The sequence below is a fragment of the Xenopus tropicalis genome, chromosome 2 (assembly GCF_000004195.4).
Source record: "Xenopus tropicalis strain Nigerian chromosome 2, UCB_Xtro_10.0, whole genome shotgun sequence".
In the NCBI taxonomy this organism is placed as follows: domain Eukaryota; kingdom Metazoa; phylum Chordata; class Amphibia; order Anura; family Pipidae; genus Xenopus; species Xenopus tropicalis.
Genome location: NC_030678.2, coordinates 88,683,323 through 88,701,105, shown reverse-complemented (window position 1 = coordinate 88,701,105; position 17,783 = coordinate 88,683,323). Strand labels below are relative to the sequence as shown.

The following is a 17,783-nucleotide window of genomic DNA, read 5'->3' as shown; positions in this document are numbered from 1 at the left end:
CTCTGATGAATCTGGTCCCAATTTCCTGGGGATTTAATGTAAAAATTGACAATACAGTTCTATATTTTGAAGCTGTAATCCAATGCATAATTTTGTTCTGTAGATATGAGCAGCACAGATAAAGTTGGGATGAAAGCTGCCTGTACCTGGGAGTAGCAAACAGTTTCCATTGTAATCAATGCTGGGATGGCATGGCCACTTCTGGGAGGTTTTCTACCAATGGAGGAACTACATGATTTAATATTAGCCTTGTGACCAAGAAAAACCATCAGTTACTTGAAAAGCTAAGGTTCCAATAAGAGAGGCAGTTATTTCATGTGAGAAAAAACATGGAACAGTCTTCCGGTTACTCAGTTTATTCTGTAAATCCCAACATATATAATCTGAAGGTTATGCATTGTGAGTTTATAGTTTTTTCAGTTATTGCAAGAATCTGTCTCTCCAAAGGAGATAGAATAGAAGCACAATTTACATTTATACTGATATATATTCTTTATGGATAAATGCATTTGTAAAAATTGGAAAAAAAAGAAATACTATTGTAAAAAAAAAAAAGAAATAATAACCACAAACAATAGTTTAATTCATCAACATAAAATACCCAGAACTGTATAAATCAGGATATAAATGCACTGCAAGGTCAGTGTAAAATTGTAAGTACACAAAAGCATATAGAGGGAAAATGCTAGCTCATTTGAAAATGCCCTCTTTGATTGGGGGAGGGGCATGGAGGGGTTACCATAGTTACAGGGTAAAAAGGAGCCAGTCTGATAGCAAGATAAAACAGGATATGCTTGAAACAAACAGCAAAGCAAAAAAAAAAACCTGACTCCAATAGCTCTATTTATTGCTGCAGAAAAAAAGAATGGCTTGTGCAAGAGCAGTTCATCTTGGCAAGTAAAAATGACAGCAAATCAGGAAACACAGAAATGTGACAGATAAAAACTGGTGGAGTTAAACTGCATTGCCCTTTTTAAACTCACTGGTACAGTTTAGTCTACTCCATAATTGCCATTTTAGTACTAGAATAGCGATCATTGATGTTTTTTTTTCATATGACTGACTACACTAAGAATCTACAGTTTCAGTATAAAATTCTGTTGCTTGACTCCATTTTTTAGCACACCTATCCAGTAAAGTGAGTGACAACAAAGCATAAGACATAAGGCATTAGGCAGCTTGCTACCCCCCAGTGACACCGGAATTCTGGGGAAAAAAATCGCTGCATTGTAAAAAAAATAAATGGTGCATGCGCTCAGAATTGCACTTTGCTCACTGCACTTGGAGATGCAAGTCCGGAAAGTACTTTTTTATCACTACAATCAACACTCTCTGTTATATTCTATTTTAGCAACATTCCTGCCTCTGCAACATCTCCTCTTCTCCCCATTTACAAAACTACTCCCTCAAGCTAATTTCTTTTTGTTTACCTCCTCGTCTGTATTTTATTTTTTTTTGGGTGGCGGGGCATTCTAGACTCTGGGCCACTAATGAGACACTCTTTTTGTTATTAAGATTTTCATGTAGTTTATATCAGTAAATAATAACTTGATTACAATGGGTGAACTCTAATGGTGAAGACACACGGAGCTGCTAGTAGGAGCTACTCTACTTGTCACAGCTACAAAAATAAACAATGCTGATAAATACTGATAATTGTCTCTATGTGTGTTTTAGCAGAGGCAGTTCTCAGTATTGTCTATGGCAGGGTATTTGTAACCCTGACAAGTAGCTGCTACTAAGTAGCTCTGTGTGTCTTTGCCCTTAAATGTGTTTTAATCAAATATATATCCACATGCAGCATCCTTGTATCTTTTTTTGCTTATTCTGTTGATGCCTTCATGAAATGTATTTACAGTATCTGAGACTTCCTGCTTAGGGATTATAAGCATCCAACAGTTCCAAAGCCAGGCAAGCTACATAAACTTGCTTAGACCTGCTTCACTTAACCTTGTAAATGCCAGTGAGCCTGTAGGGAGATAGTTAAGTGGGTCACTGCTGGCATCTGTACTAATAGGGTTAAGTCAGTTATTCTGCTGATGGGAGACTGGTAATAAGGGAGGACTCGCACACCCTGTCAGACTTTGGAATTGTTCAGGTACCACCAAGTAGAATGGGGGGATCCCTATGAAATAAAATAAGCACACACAGGTTAAAAAATATATATTTATTTACATATAAACATAATATCATAAGCATATTTACACACAATCTGCAGCAAATTAAACCTATGTGGTCATACCTGGGCACAGTCAGCTCCACTGGGGAACTAAATTTGAACAGAATAGTTCATGGCCCAGGTCTTAAGCTGGCCATACATTGCCAGATACCAATATGCCAGATCCAATATGGCCAAACAAGGTAGTAATCAGACTAATCCAATAATTGGGAATCATACACTGGGCCTATGGAGAGAAGTCTCAGAGAACAAATAATAGTGCTGCGGTGTACAGTGGTCATTTTATGATGTTCTGTATATGTCCTAACTGAACTAGTGGTAAAAAGTGTATGCTTCTAACTCTAACTAATACTTTTATTAATATAAATTACGCATATAATACATACAGTATATTAGAATAAAAAAGAAAAAAAAATTTACTCCACTAATTGTCTCTTCACTGCATAGGGCAGTTAAGACCAGAAAGCTGTTGTACCCCTTTGGTAATAAAGATATATCATTTATAGTTTACTGGATGTTTTTTCAATTATGAATAAAATATGAATCCTTATCTATAGGAAATGTGTTATAGATGCATTATTACTGGGTAATTGCTACAGATATTTTAAGTGCAAAAGTAAACTTTAGCAACTCCATGCTGTGGTCTAGTGAATTTTCCCCAATCTCTATACTTCTCCTCAGATCTTCATCTATAAATCTAACAGTCACTATTGTGAAGTACCCTCTCTATTGATCAGACGCCAATAATATTTAGAAATTCTCTGCAAGTTTAGCTTCTGTAAATATGCACACTGGCTCCAGGCTACCAATCAGCAGGAGCTCAAAATCTATGTGCATTGATTTTATATTAAAAGCTACAGGCACTTCAGCAGAGTAACATGTGTGTTATTGATATGAAAATCCATACAGAGTTGATGTTTTCTTATTTTTTAGATAACTGAACCTTTCCTACCCCCCACCAGGTTTATTTAAAAGTTAATGAAAACATTTTTTAATGTTGCATACTTACACTATGCTGAGGAAAATGAGAATGCAGACTGAATGCAGAAATGTCTGGGAGTTTACCTGTAAAAGTTCTATGGTCCAAGTAATTAGGCATGCCCTCCCTCCTTATCTTGCTACAATCTGTGGTGCTTTTCCCGACCTTCTGCATCAGCAGCAATATGAATAATGATGCAGTGAACCAGTATTGGTAAAGCAGTGATCTATATTATCAAATTACATACTTTCCAGGCCCGGACTGGTTATCTGTGGATTCTGGCGAATGCCAGAGGGACTGCAGTAAGATGCAGACAATCACTATTTAGCGTGCTGGGGGGGGGCTGCTTGGGTCTCTGTTTACTCTGTGAATTGCCAGGGCCTATTTTGAGTCCCAGCAGTTTTTGGTGCCCGCGCCCTTTTTTACGTGACCAAGCCCAATTTGATGCGACTGCACCCTTTTTTATGCAACTGCGCCCAATTTGATGCATGACAAAAAAAAATCCGTGCAACGAATTTTCACAGAAGTTTCGTAAAACAATTCGCCAATGGCGAAATGCGGAAATTTGCTGCAAATCCATGCCTGGCGAAAAAATGCACTCATCACTACCTACCAAAACATCCAGTTGGCTGTTCAAATTACTGTGGATGTTCCAGCACACTTCTTCCAGTCGTACATGAAAGGTTATATAAACTCTAGACCAGTAAAAGATAAGTGCTAATTGGTTTCTGAAGGTTACAGCAGGAGGGCATTATTTTCACTTTTTATATAATAGACTTTGATGGCAGTTTTTCTTATTAAATTGAATCTGACCCACTAAGGTAAAAGTGTTGCTAAAACTGATCCAAATCCCTGCAAATAATATTACTCCAAGAGAGCATATTGAGTTTTGTAATAAAAGGTGCAAATAAGGTTTTGTAGTAATAGCAACCAATTAGTAGGTAGCATTTACTGGTCACCTATTTAAAAGCAAACATTTTATTGACTACTATGTGTTACTGCACCTGGGAAAATTTTCCGCTCTTTATTACATTGAAAGATAGACTTTGGATTCATTTTACAAAAAGAATTTGTCCAAAACGTTTTTTTTTTCTGTTAAATTGATCTACACAGTCTAAAATCATTCAGAAAGTAATTTCAGAAGTATTTTAATCTACTTATAAAATCCCAAAGTAAATCAAGTTGAAAGGGTGCAGGGGAAGAAAATGATATTTTCTTCATTAGCTGATGCATTTGGAACTAAAATATTTACAAGATAAGAAAGGGTATGTCTGATTATTAGAGATGTAGCGAACTGTTCGCCGGCGAACTAATTCGCGCGAACATCGGGTGTTCGCAAGTCCGCAAATTCGCGAACTTTTCGTGATGTTCGCAATTTGGGTTCGCCGGCACCGAAAAAATCGCAAAACTTACGATAACGTTACGAATGCTCCGAAAAAGTCGCAAAACTTACGATAACGTTACGACTGCTCCGAAAAAGTCGCAGAACTTACGATAACGTTACGAATGCTCCGAAAAAGTCGCAAAACTTACGATAACGTTACGAATGCTCCGAAAAAGTCGCAAAACTTACGATAACGGTACGACTGCTCCGAAAAAGTCGCAAAACTTACGATAACGTTACGAATGCTCCGAAAAAGTCGCGAAACTTACGATAACGTTACGAATGCTCCGAAAAAGTCGCAAAACTTACGATAACGTTACGAATGCTCCGAAAAAGTCGCAAAACTTACGATAACGTTACGAATGCTCCGAAAAAGTCGCAAAACTTACGATAACTTTACGAAAGCGCCGGAAATTACGAAAAAGTCGCAAAATTACCGATCATTTCGAAAAACAGCGTGTGTCAATTTTTCAGAGAAATTTTTGCTTGATCCCCCTCCTGCATGCCACTGTCCAGGTCGTGGCACCCTTTAAACAACTTTAAAATCAGTTTTCTGGCCAGAAATGGCTTTTCTAGGTTTTAAAGTTCGCCTTCCCATTGAAGTCTATGGGGTTCGCAAAGTTCGCGAATATTCGCAATTTTCGGCGGAAGTTCGCGAACAGGTTCGCGAACTTTTTTTTTGAGGTTCGCTACATCCCTACTGATTATTAGGCAATACAAAAGTTCTGCTATAGAGTGACTGCAAGTAGGGGCAAGAGGAGGTTTTCTTTTCAAATAAATTTGGGCAAAATAGACTAATAATGCAAGGAAAACATATTAATAATAGTGAGGCTTCTTTCCAGGGACTGTGAGGGGTAAAGGTCACTTGAAGTTAGCATCACTAAGTCATTACTGCTAACAATCATTGCTGAATCAGATAGGGAAAAATACCTTTAGAAGAGTAATGTGACTGTCATTGTAAATGTTATTAATTAGCGCAAGAGGGATTTAGCATTCTGTGCAGTAAGGAGGCCTGCTAGCGTAGTGTGTGCACAGGCGGTAATCTGGGGATAATTAACAAGCAGTCTTCAAGATGTGGATAACTTGTTATACCTGCAATCAGTTTTCATACACAGCCCGGCGATGCGTATTAAAAGTGACAGATGGAAGTGGATAGGCGCAAGCAAACAATATTTCTGATGACTTTAGCACAAAGCAATGTCTGAGAAGTGTTTTCTTTTATCATTGCTATTTTATGGCAGAGCCGTTGTTGTTCTGCTCCCCTCTATTCTTAATAAATATCTTGAAAGAAAGGAAGGGTTATACATTTTTTCTTTGCCTACCATTTATTCTTAAATGGAAAACAGATCATTGTTCTGTGGTAGAAAGGCAACAATGTGAATCGTGCCTGTCAACATTGTTGACATTGCACATGTAAATATTAAAGTTGCTTGTAATTGTATGTTATAAATATGTTGTAGGTCTTACCACACCAGCATTACAGGTGCTTAATGATAACATCATACATTAATCTAAGGTATAAATACAGATGAATACAGATAAATATTCCTTGAAAGTTACAATTAATATCTAGAAGTTAGTCTGGCCTTACCATTATTAGCAACTCCCAAACAGCTTATAACATGTCTTTGGTAGCCTGGAAGGTACAACAACATCAGGAGGAGTGCAGTTGTAAATCCCTACTTAAGACAAGTGATTACAAAATGTAATGAAAATGTAATAATAAATACTTTCTTTGATAAAGACACTTTCTTTCCAAGCGCCATGACACAGGATGATGGACATGCGCTATCTCTCCCCTATCCTAACTCAGCCCTGTCTAATTGGTTGCTAGGGATGAGCGAATCTGTCTCATTCACTTCGCCAAAAAAATCACTAAAAGCTATTTTTGTTTTTACGCGCACTGCAATTTTTGCCAGGACCATCACATTTTTTGATGTGAGTGAAACTTTTTGACACAACCGCAAATTTTCTACAGCAAAATTTTGCGCCCATGTGGTTAAAAAATTCGCAGATTGGGAAATGCAGAATTTAGCTGCGAATCCGTGCCTGCCAAAAAAAATCGCTTATCACTATTGGTTGCTTTATTCCTAAAGAGAATTCTTCAAAAGTGTTTCTATAATACAAGAAAGACCGGATTTTCAGCCATGCAGTTTTGCAGACTGAGAAGAGAGGATGTGCTAGACCAGTAAAACTGAGCTCATTCATCCACTTGCAATTAAGGCAGTAAAATCAATCTCACTGTGGTGTGTTTGGGAGTCTGCTCAGAGCTTTATCGTCTGAAGAGAAAAAACATAGAGCACAGAGTTTACCAACCCTTCTCTCCTTAGATACATCTCAGTTCTATCCCATTCTTTTCTAAATAACATATCCCATCTGTCATTAAAATAGATTAGCTTGCAATAGATAAACAGATTAAGCGTAGGCCACTAAAGGCAGAGTTTGGGTGAATGTTTATATTCTGTCTTGGAAACTTCCAGGGTTTTATACTATATCTGTAAGCATGGAATGAGTTAAACATAGTTTTTAATCATGAGAGTTATTTGAAATTAACTAATTTATCTATCTATGTAAAATACTAAAAGGGTTACGCACAAATTGTCTTACCCATTTTTAATGGGTATTAGGGATATTCTGAATTTATCTTTTGGGATTCGGCTAAATCCCAAATCTTTCACAAGGATTTGGGAGTATCCTGAACCAAACTCTAATGTGACACTCATGTACATAGTTCTCTGAAAAAAACTTTTCCTTAATCATTTGGCCGAACCCTGATTTTCATGGTTGGGATTCAGCCAAATCCAAGGCGGCAGCGTTCTGCTCATATTAAATATGCAATTTAGTGTTTATATTTGGTTTAATTTTTGCCTACCTCAAGAACATCCTTTAAATCTGGTTTCAACAACACATATCCTGGAACGGGCTCCATTACAATACACATAGTTTGATGGCAAAATTACAACATTTATGTCAAACATACTAGACCCACTTGTGTTTGAAGTCACAGCATGTCTTTGCTATTGGGCACAGAAGATTTCTATTGCACTAACTAAGGGCAAGTGGGTGGGAATTCCTTTTAGATATGTAAATTACTTTATAAATGTAAGTGTTGCTATAACTAGATATTAATATACCGTTTGTCTTTGCGCAGGTTACTAGATTTTCAAAGTGTTAAATGTTCCCTTTAATCTTCAAAATATAATTTGCTTTGTGCATATTAATGCAATCATGTGACATTTAAGAAGTATATGTCCTATTGGAGCTTTTTTTGACCTACATTTACAAATCAGACATGTAGCAGTATAATTGCAAAGTCAACTTCATTTTTAATGTCCCAGAACGCATAATTTTATAAAACGCAGTGCCTATTTTATGTGTTAAGAATGCTTAGCAGTATAAATGTGGTGCCTACTTGATGGCTTAAGCTCCCAGCTCACCTGGCTTTGAAGTCTTCATCTGTCAGATACACACTAGCAGCAGAATACCAAAAAGAAAAATCAAAGCTACACACAGGTTTTACTTGATGCAGGTACTTAGCACGTCTACTCAACCATTACCACCTCAGTGTTTCAGGTGGAGGGGTGGTAGGTACCTCCATTAGTGGAGTGGGGTAATACTGTAAATTAGTTACAGTATAGCCACTAAAGAATCTTGTGCACTTCAGTACTGGTGGGGCAGATTTCAGTGGGCATTTGTGTATCACTAGAAGCAGATAAAGACAAAGTTGGCATAATTTTGCTAGGGGACCAAGGTTCTGAAACAGGTCCTGTCTCTATGAAAGAAGTGTTGATAGGGCCCTTACTCTATGGCAACCTTTTATCTCCATTTGTGTCATCTGCAATGTATGCATCCTTATCCATTTTAGGTAATAGATTAAGGGGCACATTTACTAATCCCCAATCCGAATCCCGAATGGGAAAAAATCAGATTGGAAACGAACATTTTGCGACTTTTTCGTATTTTATGCGTTTTTTTCGTTGCTATCGCGACTTTTTCACGTATTGAGCGCATGATTTTGGAAGCTTCCCATAGGACTCAATGGCACTCTGCAGCTCCAACCTGGCCCAAGGAAAGTCACGATACTGAAGCGTGAATGAAAAAATCGCAAAAATACCGATAATTACGGAAAAAACGCATTCGGGCGCTTTTCGGATGTTCGTGGATTAGTAAATGTGCCCCTAAGTATGGTTAATGAGTAGAAAATTAGATTCTGCATGATATGGAATTTTAGGTCAACCCAAAATAATACAGAAGACAATGACCTTTATATATGTAGCCCGGTTAAGACTGATTCATACAGTGAATATACTTGCCCTGTGTGTGTTTATATTTATAAAGCTGGACAAGATTTGTGCACAATACACATCTTACTGTGATTCACATAAAAAAGGAAAGACAGATATAGCAACACAATATTTTAGCATTTAGGGGAAAACAACATGCAAATAAATAGATGCTGTATGAAGTTTATAAATGATCCCCATTGTTTATTTTTTAGTACAGTAATTGTTTTGTCTCCTCACCAAATGGGCTTTTTTTCTGGAACTCCTACTCCATGAGTGCTCTTTTGATTTTCAAAATGTTGATCTTTTCCTTATCGAAGCCACCCATACCTCATAAAGTAACATAGTTTAGTTCACAGGCTGGTGAGTTGGATGGGATTAATGAAATAATTTAAAGTTACAGTTCCCTAATTGGTTTATACAGTATGTCTTCTCAATCACCTAAGTAGCATATGCACACTTTCACAGGTCATTGCATTGTACTGTTCTTCAGCTTCAAAGTGTGCACGTTTACATTTTTCTTCTACAGCATTGAATTGATTTCAAGAATAGTTTAATATGTTGCCCAGTCCCTATATGATTCATCATTTAACCAAAGCAAGTGACAAGATCAAACAGTCATTTATAATGGTAAATAGTAACTATGTACTGTAAATAATAGAAATAAAAGTGTTAAGCACCACCATGCAGTTTTGCCTAGACCGTGTACTTTCTTTTAAATGCACCAGAATAAACACAAGCATACACATCCTGAGATTCAAATTCACAACAGAATACATTTATAATTGGCAAATATGAACAAGTGAAATTACCTGTAGCAACCAATCAGCTTTCATTAAACTTCCTGCAGGTGGCTAAACATAGCTAATCAATAATTGGTTGCCACAGGCTACTGCCCAGGCATGCATTTGCCCAGCATTGATGAATGATCCTGATTGTTCCATACTAAAACCATATACTATTCTATGAACTATTCTATGAACAATTTCCTTCACATATTGATTCCTATATATCATGACCCCTTTTTTTTAAAAGCATGTACACACAGAATTTATCAGTGTTGCTTGCTTCAGTTTTTCTTTAGCCCTTGTGCCTTCAGTGCAATCCTGTCCATGGAGGTGCTACTGGCCTGGAATAATTTATGTATGTAGAGATGAGTAGACTTGTCCTTTAAAGCCTTGCTAACGGGGCCCTAAAATGTAATTGGCACTGGCCCAAAATATGAATTGGGCTACTCCCTGTAATCATCAAACAACATGGGCAGTATCCTATAGCAACCAATCAGTGATTGTTTTCAGCCAGCTGCAGGTTGAACAAAGCATCTGGGCCCAGGTGTGGTTAACACTGCAGCCCCTTTAGCCGCACCTCTATATTCTGACCAGTCTGAAAGCCTAGAAACGTTGAACAGATAAGAACCATACAACAAAACTGTATATACATCAACAACAAAGGTGCAATAATAATAGCAACTTACCTGATATTGTACAAAACGTAGACCTCTGGGAAAGTGGTTTGAGATGTGCATATTATTTATAATAGTTGAAGAAAAACACGGTGTATATGAAGGGCAAGTATATCCTGTAATACGCTGCTTGTTCTTTCTAGAAGTCAGATTTGCCACTGGATTTAAAGCTAAAAGTGGAAAAGGAAACCAAAATACTGTTACAGAAAACTATTATATATTATAAACATTAAAATAATGATAGTATCAGTTTTTTCCTCTAGTATTTAAAATAATATACCAGGATGGCATGTGTGAGCCCCTTGGCTATCTAGTCTGATTTTTTACTTTTCTTCTCAAGGTAGTCTCTGAGCTAAATTTTCGGAATATCTGTGTTCCCATATGCCTGGCTATTTTAATGTACAGTGTTACAGCGTTTTCTTTGGTATAAAATGTCAATCTTGCCAGAAAAAATGATAATAAATAAAATAAATGATTCAATACATGAAATAATGATAAATGTATATCTGCTGCATCTGTATGAAATAAATATGTTGTCTTTTTCCAGAGAAAGTGGGTGTAAAAGGTAGCAAAATAGTTTAAGAAAGTTCTATAAAAAAAAGTTAGAATTCCTTACTCTCCCTACTGCATTTACCTGTGTATGGAATTGTGGAATCTACCAGTATTCAGTCATGGTTGTTCATATGGCTCTAGCTAAATTGGGCACCACAGACCTGGTGCTGGGATCTTAATTTCTCAGGACAACTAAACAACTGTCAGGTTGTCAAACCCGTGTCCATCAAATTGTTGAACACATTCAACTAATGCTTTTTTTTATTTACATTTGGCAAGAATATCCTGAGTTTCAAATTTATCTCAAGGCTCTCTAATCTACCAGACATGGCTAAATTCTCAGAGTTGTCTCTTCGTTCCTGCATTTGCTCTCCTGAGCTGCTATAAAACAAATCCAGCACTTTTTCTGACTTTTGCCACCAGAGAATGTCCTGTTCTGTCACAGTTTTGCATTATCTCTAGCCATACAGTCTAATTGTTTTTAATTCTATTTATACTCATTGATAAAACCTATGCTGTCATTTCAGGAGTTATAATATACTCTGCTGTGTTAGCAATATCCCTCTCCTAATCTCTATGTGAATTTCTGCTGATTAATTTATAAGCAGAAAGGATTCAATCAAAACTGATATTTGTTCAGACAGCTTATTCGTTTGTTCATATGGGTGGGAGCTGCTACCATTCCCTGTAAAATCCCATGCCCTGAAACAATGACCTCCAGTGGCCAAACTGTCAATGAGCAGTAAAATTCTTTCTTACTTCTTAGCTTTTTTTTCAAATGATTCCTGTTAAATGGATTTACTCAGTTTTTTCAAAGAAACTTGCATATTTATTATTTATTCATAACACATATGAAAAAAAAATGTGTTTCCGTCCTTAGAACCAGGGGCTTTCATCAGGGGCACATGCAAAATCATTGTATAAGAAATATATACAGTAGCCTCTAGTCTATTCAAAACCAGGAGCCCTGAAATTCCAGTGTTCTACCTTCATGTTGCTTAGTCTTAGATGCACAGTCGTCAGATTGAGTGTTATGATGTCATCATTAATCCAGCCCTTAAGTCAACTAAAAATCATTTAAGCATTAAAGGAGAAGGAAAGGTAAAAACTAAGTAAGCTTTATCAGAAAGATCTATGTAAATACAGCCATAAGCACTCACAGAAACACTGCACTGAGTCCTCTATAAGAGCAACACAGGATTTCTTCTCTTTTTTTTGTCAAAATGTTGTTCTTACTTCCTGTGCTAGAGTCTGTGCAGCTCTCTTCCCTCTCCTGCTCACCCCTCCCAAAAGAATGCTAAGAACTCCCTCTCTTCGAAGTGTGTGATCTGAGCCGTACAGCAGGAAGTTTCCTCATAATCTTACAAGATGCTCATGTACAGGGGTCTTGGACTTGGTGCAGGAGTGAGGCATTATGGGAATTTTGTTTACAGAGCTCAGCGGTTTTTTTCCTATGAGGCTTCTGATCATCTAAACGGGAGAAATATGGGAAGACTTAAGGGCACTATTGAGAGAACTGAAGGTATGCCTGCAGCTTGAGATTAACTCTTTATTAGCCTTCCCTTCTCCATTAAATAAACCAGCAGGGATGAACTGATTACAGTTCAATTAAAATGCAATCAGTGCTGCCATTTATTAGATGTGTCAATGAATTTTTAGGCAATCTGGTCACCCTAGTTTGGAATTTCAGCAGCGATCTGTTTGCTAGGATCCACATTGCCCTAGCAACAATGCAGTGGTGTCAATGAAAGTCTGGAAGATGAATAGAAAATTAATGAATAAAAAGTAACAATAACAATAAAGTTGTAGCCTTACAGAGCAATAGTTTTTTGGCTGCTGGGATCAGTGACTTTAAGTTAGCTTAAAGGTGTACTACCCCTTCAATGCACTGGCAAGAAAAATAAATATAAAGAGGATATAATTTAATTTAGCTCCAGAAGAAAGCAACTGTACTGCCCCATTGATTGCACTAAAAACTTACTTGCCATTATTAGCAGATGTTAACCTCCTGTGTGACATAATGTTGCCCATTCCTTTTACTGCCCTTTTTTTGCCCATATAAACGTACTGTCCCAATAGCTCTAGCCAGCTACAAGCAGTAGCCATTAATCTACATGTGACATGCTATAGGTCATTATTTGTCTGGAGAATGCTACCCAATATTGATTTGAAAAGACTTTTAAAAGACTATGAAAAGACTGTTTACCAAACAGCTAATACTGCAGTTGAAGGGGAAATATACTGCATTTAAAAGACGGTTTGCTTTCACTAAAATACTGCTGTAAGTATGGTAGCCTTATTTATGTGCATATTATGATTTAGTCAAATGGGAGGGTGCTCTCATATCAGCTGCTCTTGTAAGTATATTTGAAATCTTATTCTTAAACTCTAAAGGAAGTGATCTAGAGCATATAGCATCATGAAAAGTGATGATACTTTAATGGGAAAGCTTTTGGTTTCTCTGACAGCTGATACCCCTCCAGTAAGAAGGTTCAGAAGTCCAGGAGTACACAGGACCCAGCAGAAGTCCTGCAAAAGACTAGGAATAAATAGGGTGTTTTACATAAGTAAAGAGAAATTAGCTGCTGGTGGAGTACCATGGCTATTACAAACTCAATAAATCCATAAATGTCATTATATTGTCCTTTCCAAAGTGTCTCATTGGAGATTATGTTATATATCAATGCAGCTTTTCAAAGAGGGCATCGACATGCAGGGTCGGACTGGGCCACCGGGACACCGGGAAAATTCCCGGTCAAATAGGCAAGGCTCCTTTTGAAGAAAAGTAAATGTAAAAATAACTCATATAGTAAATAGTTTTGATCTATTAATTTGTACTTAAATGTCCATAGAAATTAGTATTCTGCGAGATTCCTGAAACAGGCCATTTTTTCATTTTCTTGGCACTAGATATATCTTAGATTCTATACCTATTTTGATTAATATACAGTAGGTGTACAGAGTGGATACAAATATTAATTACCCATACATGTCTTTGCCTCAGGTTTCCTCCCTCAACTTCTTTAGTTTACTTTTCTTAGGATCTGGCTTGCCTCCCTTTCAAACTGAATAATACATTTTATTCTTTTTCAGTGTTAGATACTACTGTAGCAAAGAAGATTGAAATGAGACATCAGTCCATCAAGTTCAACTTACTGCCAATTACCTGTCTGTTGATACAGTGGAAAACAAACAAAAAAGAATCCCATTTGATACAATCTCCGACTTATGCTCCATTTGGGAAAAAAGAAGAATCCTATCCTTCTCAGTGTTATAGAAATATGTTATAGCTGTGCGGATCCATTTTCTTAGATCTACCTTTCTGTTTTGTGCTATTCACAAAGTTTGTTTTGTTCTGTAGGAGCCGCTATCAAGTCCATGTACTTTTCTGACTTTGGTCCTTGGTATAGTTATAAATATAGATGATTCGAGCATCTGGTGAAAAAGGGAATGCATTTTCCAAGTCCAAAATACAGCAGTTAATAGCGTTTTGATGTGTTAAATCCCTGCTGGTTTTTATGAAAGCGTTTACATAACTTCTAGCCTGACACACAATAAGGATCGAAAGTAGGTTTTGACAAAGCACCTTCACATTCTTATAAAGTCAAACCCCAAAACAGAGAGAGATATGTCGGCTTCTACTTTTAATATGTGTAAAATGTTAGTTTTAAAACGGTTACCGCTGCACTTTCCCCCACTGGAATACAAACTGCTACATAGTGAGCGTACCCAATTAAAAATGGAGCACTTTAAAAGAATGATACTTCCTAGCAAGGTTTATATTCCCATGTAAACAAAGGACAGTGCAGTTACACTAGATACAGTTACATATTCAGACACAACAAAATTAAAGATGGCAAATACTATTCTGTTAAAGCTAGTATTGATGAAAAAATTATGAAATTATGATAGATGAACAAATGTGTAGTGGCAAAATCATTTCATTGTTAAGAATTGCAACCTAACCATTGATCTAGGTGCCTGCTCTTCCTCTGTAATCCATGATGCTTAAAGATTTGGGTCCTCATTTGAAAAGTCCAGGGCATAGTGCAAAGTGCACAAAATGGGCGCACACCACAGTGTGTTTTTGCACTTGCACCATGAGTTTTGAATGACATGCAATTTAGGGTGCAGGAATGGAGGATGCCTACAAGCCTCTGCCAGTCCATCCTACATCAATACAGCTCTTTTGAACTCCAGCAGTGATCTATTCTCTATGCATCCTTGGTGCAATATTAGATACAGGGTTCAAAAGTCCGAAAAACATGACAGTTTGCACCCTGCCCTGAAGCCCATTTTTTTTTGCCTCCAGTACCCCTCCAGTATGGGGGTGCAAAAATTTGCACATGACAGAAAATGTTCCCTGACAAGTAAAACTTTAGCCCAACATGTAAAAGGTAGCATGAGGCATCCCATCATCTTTCACATACATGTCCTTTACTTGCTCATCATTACTGAGGTACAAGGAGGATCATATCAGCCCACAAGGTTTTCTGAGCCAAAAAGGCACATATTGACACAAGAAGCAGAAAGAAGCTTGCACTGGACCACTGGTAGTTGCAAGTAGTGAGTGACTGGCACCCTTTTGGCTGTTTTCTGGAGACCCTTTAGTATATTAGCACTTATCTTATGGTAAGTGAGCCCTCTAGTGCACAGAACTGGATGAGCTTACAGGATTGACTTTCCATGAACTCAGTCTTGTTTAAAAGATCTACCTCGTGTGTTAGGCTTTCTTGTATTGTCTTTGTTATGGAGGAGTCATTAACTCAGTATAACATTATTGATGGCAGTAAGCTGTATAAACACTTAAAAGCTCACCTTTTATTTCAAAGCTAGCATTTATCTTGCTGTCAGCTTTCCCTTTATGGTCTTTTAGTTCATCTTTTTTCTTTTCCAGCTGTCTGCCGTTTTGGGAGCTTGACACAGAGAGTCTTGATGTTTTATCCAATGTACATATCTCGTTATGGCTAAGCAATTCCATGCTTGTTGATATATTTTCAGTACTTGAATGTGTATCTGCAAATTAAAAGAGACAGCATGATTGGTTAACTCCCAGTGCTATCAGGGAAAGATGCTGAAATGGAACATTCACCAAAAGTGAGCCTTGTTGTAGGCCATAGGTTATCAAACTAGCCACCAGGCTTTATCTGCTGTGCATAATGTTCTACACTGCATCAGTGTTTGGCCTTTCAGAATTACCTATCCATTTATTGATCTTCCTGTTGCTGTGAATAACTATTGTTGACATGAGGCTGAGGGTACATTTGGGAACCTATTTTTGACAATACATACATGCATGCATTCTGAGCTAACTGGCAGTTAAGCATCCCATATATGGAACCAAAAGATTACATTTCTCATGGATATCAAATATCCCAGTTTGCCCAGATATTGATGTAACTATACACAAATTATGTTGGTTGGGAAGCATCATGACAACAAAACTGTAATACAAAATTTGTCAAATAAAAATAAGAAACTTTTTATAAATCAGTTATCAAGAATTCTGGGCATTTATCAAGTAATAGTTCACTATCCCCCTCTCAGCAGTGACTCTCTCTTCGTACAATCTATAGGGTAGATTTACTATTGGTTCTATTTATATTCCCAGCGATTCTAGTTTTCTGCTCTAAAGCTCAAATTTTCAGTGGAAAAACCACACATTTCGGCAATAATATGCCATCTAAAAGCTGCGGAGGTCATGTAGAATTCAATTGGCATTTTCCTAGACAAATTCTAAAAATCTTTATTTAATATGTGATTTTAGAAATTTTTTTTTGGGGGGGGGGCGTTGTTCATTCCACATTTTTGAAAATCTGAACTTTAATAAATTTGCCTCCACATTTTTGAGTCAGCTCTGATACATTATTGGTTCAGGCTTCCTTGCCTAAACGATGCATTTGGGCTAGTCCAGGGTTCCCTGCACTAATGGGTGCCTTATTCTTTGCAGTAAGAGAACAGGCTCTCAGCGCAACAATGTGGAAGTGTAAGAAGCATGTTTAGACACAAGAACCTTTAATGAATAAGATTGAATAAGCATTTATTCTAGCACAATTAAATTTACACCATTCCAAAGATTGGTGGAAGGGTGATTGTGAAGAATAACTAGATTATTTCAGTAATGGCACATAAATTGTTTATATTATACCCCTCTTCAGACTTTTAGCTTAGTGTGATTAAGTTTCTAGGGTTATTTAATGGGAGGAAAGACAAGAGGACAAGGTTGGAAAAAAAAGGCACATCAGCACACAAATATTAAAGTACCCCCTATTGAAAAATATAAGGATATTATAAATCACTGTGGAGTTCCATGACAACATAAAAGCATAAAGGTCATAGAACTCTGAGGTAAGTTCTAATATCCTGATATTTTACAACAAAGATGTATTTTATTTATTATAACACATTTCAGTAAATCATGTGACAGAAATTACATTGCTAAGCACAATTATAACTGATGACATCACTAAACACCACTTATAAGGATATAATATTAATTAGATATTAATGGCTCTTGAGTATTTTATTATTATCATTTCCTCTTCCTCTGCCTGCTTTCCACTAGAGTTATATTTATGATTAATTATATTCCTACAAAATCAAGTACCCAGACACTTGTATACTTTCTCATGTGTAGGAATGAACATGCTGAATGCAGGTATAGCCCTCCATAAAATGTAAGAAAGTCTTATAGCCTACTAAAATTATCTTTTGCAAAACAATTTATACCTAGATCCAAAAGAAAATTTGCATGGTATTCCATGCAACTTAGAATTCCAAAGGAAAAAGGCTATCTATATAACAAAACCATGAAAGTTAAGTCTTTTACTGTAGACATAGCAAGTTAGGAGTGCAAATTGTTCCATTATCATTCTGAGTTAATGAACAGTAAACCAGTTTCTCAAAATTTTGCTGTTCAGCTAAAGCCTAAAATGACTAACAAC

The 17,783-nt window shown here is 36.9% G+C and overlaps 1 protein-coding gene across 2 annotated transcripts in view; it reads right to left on the bottom strand.

The window, feature by feature from the left end:
• Positions 1-17,783, bottom strand: part of c1orf94 (chromosome 1 open reading frame 94) — a 56,542-nt gene that overhangs the window by 14,140 nt on the left and 24,619 nt on the right. For both annotated transcript variants that reach the window (XM_031896920.1, XM_031896921.1), the window contains exons 3-4: positions 15,658-15,855; positions 10,300-10,457 (exon numbers count right to left, since the gene is read on the bottom strand). In XM_031896920.1, coding sequence (XP_031752780.1) covers positions 10,300-10,457; positions 15,658-15,855 — 356 coding nt within the window. The remainder of the gene's footprint in view (positions 1-10,299; positions 10,458-15,657; positions 15,856-17,783) is intronic.